General features: G+C 43.5%; 2 protein-coding genes across 3 annotated transcripts in view; one reads left to right on the top strand and one right to left on the bottom strand.

Moving 5' to 3' along the window:
* The first annotated feature begins 621 nt into the window (after positions 1-621).
* Positions 622-4,823, top strand: SFR1 (SWI5 dependent homologous recombination repair protein 1). Its single transcript, XM_084772185.1, has 4 exons — positions 622-987; positions 1,739-1,848; positions 2,344-3,183; positions 4,086-4,823. The coding sequence occupies exons 1-4, from the start codon at positions 975-977 to the stop codon at positions 4,278-4,280; spliced, it is 1,158 nt and encodes a 385-aa protein (XP_084628311.1). The 5' UTR covers positions 622-974; the 3' UTR covers positions 4,281-4,823.
* Positions 4,328-7,246, bottom strand: part of CFAP43 (cilia and flagella associated protein 43) — an 89,868-nt gene continuing 86,949 nt past the window's right edge. For both annotated transcript variants that reach the window (XM_084772184.1, XM_084772183.1), the window contains one exon: positions 4,328-7,067. In XM_084772184.1, coding sequence (XP_084628310.1) covers positions 6,901-7,067 — 167 coding nt within the window. In that variant the 3' untranslated portion in view covers positions 4,328-6,900. The remainder of the gene's footprint in view (positions 7,068-7,246) is intronic.

The following is a 7,246-nucleotide window of genomic DNA, read 5'->3' as shown; positions in this document are numbered from 1 at the left end:
CCCCCATCCCACCGCTGGAAACCTAAGGGCATTTTTAGGCTGCATTTGTAGTCTCCCAGGGTCTAGCAAGGGGCCTAGGTCTCAAACATCTTTAACTCTAGACCGACCCCACCGTATCGATTGCTCTTTTCCTGTCCTGCGCCATAATAATCTTCCTTAGGGTGCGTTTTTTTTTTTTAAACCTCAGATTTGACCAAAACCTGTGTAGCTAAGCAGGGGTAGACACAAACTAAAATCGAGGCGGAGAGAGACAGCAATGCAAGCTGGAGACGATCTCTACTGAACGTGCAGAGACGCCTGCATAGATTCCCATCATGCCTGCTTCCTAACAGATCGCTCTTTTGTGACCACAAACGCATCGGAAGCGTTCTCCTGCAGGGAGCCCAAGAGGCCCCACAGCTTCCGGCCTTGCCACGTCTGAGGAAAAGCCTTTGCTGAGGAGAACGCGGAGACCGCCCGGCCGCGAGCGTGCGGGGGGGCGGGGGGGTGGGCACGGGGGGCGGTGCTCTCAGGCGCGCTTCCCCGAGGATGCACGCCCCCAGGGAAGCTGCAGGGAAGGCGGCAGGCGCAGCAGCCATTAAAGGAAGTGGCGAGCGGAAGCGCGCCCCCATCAGGCCCGTTCAGAGACTCAAAACCATCCTTCCCGGGACGCCATCCCGAGGCTGGCGGCCGCGCGCGCTCAGCTGAGGCCTGGAGCGCGCCGGCCAACCCAGCCAACCAGGAGCCGCGCCCGCCTCCCGCCTGGCCCCGCCCCCTGCCTGGCCCCGCCCCACCCCGCCCGCTGGCCGAGGCTCACGGCCCTGCGCGCGCGCGCTCCGTCGGGAGCTGGACAAATCACATCCGCCCGCTACGGTCAAGATAGCCAATCGCACGTCTCTCTTCCCGCGAGGCTCTGCCCCCGGGGCGAGGTCGGCATTCTGAGGCCGCTACGCAGGCTGTGTGTGGGCCGCAGCGCTGTTGTCTCTGCCGTGGGCATGGCTGAGGAAGGTATTGTGCTTTCTCCCTGGGTCTGGTCTGCGCTTCGGGCCTCCGGGTGTCTGTGGATCTGATAGAGAAGCTCTTCCCGGCGGCGCGGGAGCTCTGCCTCCCTGCTTTGTGGGATAGAGGGCTTTCTGTGGTGAGGGGGCGGGAGGGAGGAGGAGGGAGTGAAGGAGGAGGGGGACGGAGATGGGGGGACGAGGGGAGGGGGACGGGGCTGCGGGAGGAGAGGGGAGCGCGGGAGTGGGTGGGGGGAAGGGCTTTCTGTGGTGAGGGGGGATGGGGGAGCGGGAGTGTGGGGTGGAGGGGGGCGGGGCGGCGCAGATGGATTGGGGGAGGCTTCACCCCTTGTAAACAAAAAAGGGCGGTCGCTGGTTTCTAAGACGTCAGGCTTGGAGCGTCCTGTTCGTAGGCACAAAGCTTTTAAGATTCAAGATCCATAACATTATTCCAAATCAAGATTCCGACTGTATCGCTTTTATTTACAAAATTATGACAAAAATTAAAATTCTTGAGTAGGTAAAGTTAGTTCCCCGGAATGAACATTTTTGAAGATATTTAAAGGGAAAAAATGAGCGCCAACGAGATACTAGCGGTTAATTGGGAAAATACGAAAAGAAGTAGAGTAAATTACAGCTATATATAATTGGAAGACGTTGTTGGCTTTTTTAGTGTTTTGTACACTAAAGAAATTTTTGTTAAGAATTGAGGCCTGTTGAGGTAATTAATTTGATCATCATCCGTGTGTTTCCCTTTTTAGAAGGAAATCAGGAGTTCATGTCCAAGATGGAAAGCTCTTCAGATTCAGCATCGAATTTACCTGAGACTTCTCAGAATGAGAATCCACCGTCACCACTTTCAAACAAACAAGTATGAAAATCCTGATGCTCCCTCCTCGCCATCTGTTCTGTGTTTCAAAATATTCTGGTAGTGGCAGTTTTAAGGATACGGGAGTGTGAATTAATAGCCCATGCCTTTTCTGCCAGATTTAATTTTGATTCAGTTCATTTCGTTTAGTTGGTCAGGTAATTGAAATGCCCCAAACTGAGGAAATTTGAATCTGTACAGTTTTCTTTGGTTAGGAGAAGTCTTTAGTGTCAGGTCTTTCCTTAGTCTATAGTTTTGAGGCATTTCTAGTATTGTCAGGCAATATTAGCTGCTGATGGCGTGAGAAGTATCTCAGTCTTATTTTAGTTAGTTTAGACTTCAGGAGCCTCTGGAAATTAAAGACATTGGTTATGGTTGATTGGGATTTGTAGAGACAGAAAGCCACCCAGTGTACCCACCATAGAAGTGTAAAGCCTTTATTTCTAATAGATTTATTTCAAGAATGTTAATGTTTTTAATGTTTTATGTATTTTTCAGCCTATGAGTGGAACACTCAAAGAAAGATTAAAGAAAACAAGATCTTCATCTCATTCATTTTGTAGTGTGGTGAAGCGACTTAAAGTAGAGAATGAAGAAAATGATCAGACCCTTTCAGAACCAGGAGCATCTTCCAAAGAAGAAAATTCTTCCAAAGAAGAAAATTCATCCAAAGAAGAAAATTTGTCCAAAGAAGAAATTTCTTCCAATGAAGAAAATTCTTCCAAAGAAGAAATTTCTTCCAATGAAGAGAATCCTTCCAAAGAAGAAATTTCTTCCAAAGAAGAGAATCCTTCCAAAGAAGAAATTTCTTGCAAAGAAGAGAATCCTTCCAATGAAGAAATTTCTTCCAATGAAGAGAATCCTTCCAAAGAAGAAAATTCTTCCAAGGAAGAGAATCCTTCCAATGAAGAAATTTCTTCCAAGGAAGAGAATCCTTCCAAAGAAGAAATTTCTTCCAAAGAAGAGAATCCTTCCAAAGAAGAAATTTCTTCCAATGAAGAAAATCCTTCCAAAGAAGAAAATTCCTCAAAAGAAGAAAATTCCTCAAAAGAAGAAAATTCCTTAAAAGAAGAAAATTCCTCAAAAGAAGAAAATTGTTCAAAATCCCAAGAAAGTTTGAAGCACAAAGGCAATGAGTCTGAAAAAGATAGCTCGGAGAATAAAAGCACACGTGAATCTAAGTCACTTGATACAGGGTCAGCTAGTGCCCTCCAAAATGATTCTGTGAACGAGAAAACTAAAAGTTTAAAGGAAGAAAAAGCAAAATTGGTAAAGCAAGTTCAAGAGAAGGAAGAACTCCTTCGGAGGTTAAAATTAGTCAAAATGTATAGAATAAAGGTGAGAAGAATTTCAGAATCACCGAATAGTTCTTACATAAGTGAAGTAATTTCAGAATTTGGAAATCAATTCTTTTTAGTCATAAACAAGCCAAATAACCAGAAATCTGGCTTACACCGTCTTTAACTGACACAGAATTGGTTTAGAGTTAGGCAGATAAGTCCTATCAGAAACGAGGTACAACTTAAAAGCTGCAGCTTTTGTTTAATCCACATTTGTAGCGTTTTGGCTTTAATTCCTAGCCAGTAGCAAGAGTAGAAGTATAAGTTGTTAGACGAAAACACAATGGGAACAGAAAGGGATGACAGTAGAACTAAAATTAACCCATAGAATACAGTATAATGTGCTTTCAGTAATGATCTTGTATTTCTAAATAAATGTCAGGCATTTATTTGAGAAAACACAGATTTTAGCAGTTCAACAAAACTTGGATGTCTGAAAGGATGTGACTTCTCTTTCATGAGCAGTTCTTGCCCATGTAGTAACTCATTCTTTCCCATAAATGTGGAATTAGAGATAGTGGATCTTAATTTGTGGTTTTTGAATTTTTAGGAGTTTTCTAAACATGACATTTCTAAATTTTTTAAAAACTTGAATATTTTCACCTTTAAGAAAAGTTCGATGTTCACAGAAAAATTAGGAAGGTACAACGAAGCATCTTAAGTGTATAGTTGTAATACAAAAGTGTATTGAGAACCTCAGTTTCTTAATTTAATCATTTGTTTCCAACAACCCCCCACCCCACCCTACCCCAAGGTGAAGGTTTTTTCCTAAGGCTTGTGGTGCCCTTTATGCCTGTGGTATTATCCTTTAAAGTGAGATAGGAACCAGTCTAGCCACTTTGCTGTAAGTTAAAATGCATGAACATCTGGTTATTAACTGACTTGGTTTTTCTGTTTCAGAATAACATGTGTGAGTTAGAGATGTTAATAAAGAAATGGAGGAAGTGCAGCCAGCAGCTGCTCTACGAGCTACAGATGGTTATGTCAGAGGATGAAGACGAGAAGCTGAGCATCACCGAGTTGATCGACTACTATGGGATAGATGAAAAAGTGGTGCATTACGACAGAATTGAAGAGGAATTTACAGGGATTTGATACATTTTTGTTGTTGTTGTTGTTGTTGTTGTTTTTTCTCTCCAGGCTTTCTCTCTCTCTCTCTTTGGGGTGATGGGATCATACCCAAGCCTCAGATGTGCTCTATCCGTGGCTACACACTTTGCCTTGCTACAGAATATCTAAAAATGACAATATGAAAAGATATTTTAAAGGGAAGAAAGATGTAAGCTGTTGTGGCTTGGAGGAATATTGAACAGTTCAGGATAAACACATAAACGAGATTGTAAGGTGAAGCTCAGTATTTTGGCTATATTTGCTAAAGACAGTAAGTATAAAAAGTTAAATTGTGTTCAGAAGGAAGTTTGGATAATGCTAGAAACCAGGTTTAATCCGTTGATTTTTGTGGCTAAAGGTTTTATATTCAGTGTTAAAAAATAGTCTATTGAATGTCTAAGCCTCAGCTGGCCTAAATATAACCTGCCCCTCCTAAGTGTATGGACCTGTCTTCATCTGCTTACTATATACCTTTGTGTATGTCAATACAGCAACTAATTAAACTTATGTTCACAATTTTTCTCCAAATTTGTTTTCCTCATTTATTAAAATGACCATCTTGGGAAGCTTCATATCCTTATTTTCTGCAGGTGTTTTTGGTGTGAAAGGTTCTTCACAATTGCCTTTGTAGCCTCCATCTGTGATATAAATTGGAAGTATCTGTTGAGTTGACAGTGAGGCCTCAGCCAGAACCCTAAGTTAACTAGGGTAGATGGTCTGTACTGAGCTTTCTCCCAGGAACTTTGCTTTCAGTTGAGCACTCCCTCTCATTCCCTTTTGCTCTAAAAACTCTTGCTGTTTGTTACAACAGAGGACTTACACCTGTAACACACCTAACTACCTTATACGCATAGAAATTCCTTCTTGCTATCTGCATTTGTGAGGCTATTCTTCCTGTACATAAGGCCAAGCTATGCTTGACCTGTTTGTCTATATCACTAGTTGGTGATGAGCTGTAAAGAACTGCTCTTCAGCAGAAGCTGAGAGGAATTGGTATCACGAACAGTATTGAGGGATGAGTTAAGAGTTCAAGGCACACAAGCCCTTCAAAGCACCTGTCAGACTACTCAGAAGGCATCTTTGGAAAGGCTTCTTCTGGAACATGGTATGAGAGCAAGAGTCCTTCAAGCCCAGCTTGGTCAAGCCTCAAAGCTGAGGCTGCTGAGGAAGGAGCACCACCTAGAGTTGTTGACAAAACATGTGGCACAGGCTATTTGCTTTATTAACGCCAGAATTAGCCAGTTAGGTCATTTCCTTTTAGCTAATGGTGTACCCAGACAACTCATTAAGCGATGTGGCATTTACAGCTCTAGAAGAGTGAAGAGCCGAGTTTAGTGTAGCCATGGTTGACTGCAATTGCCAGAGAGCTGGCGGCCCTTGTCTCTTACCTTGCACACCCTCCTGGTTCCATGGCTGAGCTCAGAAAATCCTCAGAAGTCATAGACGAAATGTGACCAGTGGCTTCTCTAGTAAATCAGCTAGGCTGCCTTGTCATTCTAATCACGAGGAGGGAAGAGTCAGCAGGGTGATGCTGGTCCTCTGTTCACCCGGGAAGCACTGAGCACTAATGGGTTAATCAATTAGAAACCACCTTGAGATTTTTTTCCCTCCTTTTTCACATCTGTGATAATGGGTAGTACTAACTTTTTTCCTTTTATTGAAGCTAGCTCCCTTTTTCTCACGTATCCTGATTGTGGTTCCTTTCCCTCTACCCCTCCCAGTTCCTCCCTACCTCTCTCCCATCCAGATCCAACCCCTTTCTGTCTGTCCTTAGAAAACTAGGGCTTGTAAGGGATAATAATAAAAACAAATAGCAACTAGTATGTGGGAACAGGACAAACTAAGTGGGAATGTTGATTCTTCGGGGTGGAGTCTCTGTGTGACCCCTGCTGGCAGCCACCTCTAATAATCTTGGCATGGCAGGAGTGTGCTCCTAAGTGGAAGATTGTTTTGACTGCTCCTTTGCCTGTTACAGTCTACACTAGATGTGGTGGTGTATAGCAAGCTTAACTTATAAATTGCAGTAAAGTGGGACATTGACATCGTGTGGAGACTCTGGTAAACGACCATGGTGATGGTGTGGAAGTGTGGGTGGGTTTTTGGTTTACTAGTGAGTGGTCCTACAGCCTTAGCATCATCTCTATGAGTAGAACCAACTGTTTCAAGGAAACAAACACTTGTTTGCTGAATGCTGCTAGGGGGAAAGGTTGAGTTCTGTTTCCAAAATATAATTTACAAATGACTTAAGTCTTGGGAAAAATACTGATTTTCTTTGGTTTCACTGGTAAAAATCTCCAGAATTCTGGTAATTTTAATTGAAAAAATAACTCTTCCCTGTTTCCTGGTTGAAAAACACTTCTTTAATTAATACAAATGACACTTTATGGTATTTTACTCATTTATTCATGTAAGATGAACAACTGTACTGATTAACCTAAACTCTATTACTAAAAATGTGCAGCTAAGGGCTACCCTCCTTAGGTTTTCTCATAAGAGCAAGAGGTTGCCTTTATTCCCGCGGCACTGTTGAGTGGCCCGCCCTCTGGTCCTGCTGGGGCTCTACATTGGGACCAGAGCAGGGAACCCGGTCCTGCTGGGGCTCTATCTACATTGGGACCAAAGCAGGAAACGTTTTCATCCTTAGCCTTTCCACTTCAGCCTGCAGTATTGAAATCTGCTCCGCTTGCTGCTTGGAAATGTTTGTCAGCTTCTGTTGTTTCAACAGGTTATCATATTGTTCTCTGGCAATCTTTTCACAAGTCAGCTTAGACCCTAAGCCAGAAATGGAGAAAGGAATTAGTGGGATTATTACCAACAGCGAGTACAGCAGCAATGCCTAAGATCATTTGTGTGAAGGGGACACTGGTAGCTTGATGGTGGTGCTTCAGATATCAGGGACGCCGTTTAGAATGCCGCCAATACCAATTACCTATAATTGACTGAAGAAAAAA

The sequence above is a fragment of the Acomys minous genome (assembly GCF_964271855.1).
Source record: "Acomys minous genome assembly, chromosome: 2".
Taxonomy (NCBI): Eukaryota; Metazoa; Chordata; class Mammalia; order Rodentia; family Muridae; genus Acomys; species Acomys minous.
The sequence above is the reverse complement of the archived record's forward strand: the minus strand, read 5'-3'. Positions and strand labels throughout refer to the sequence as shown.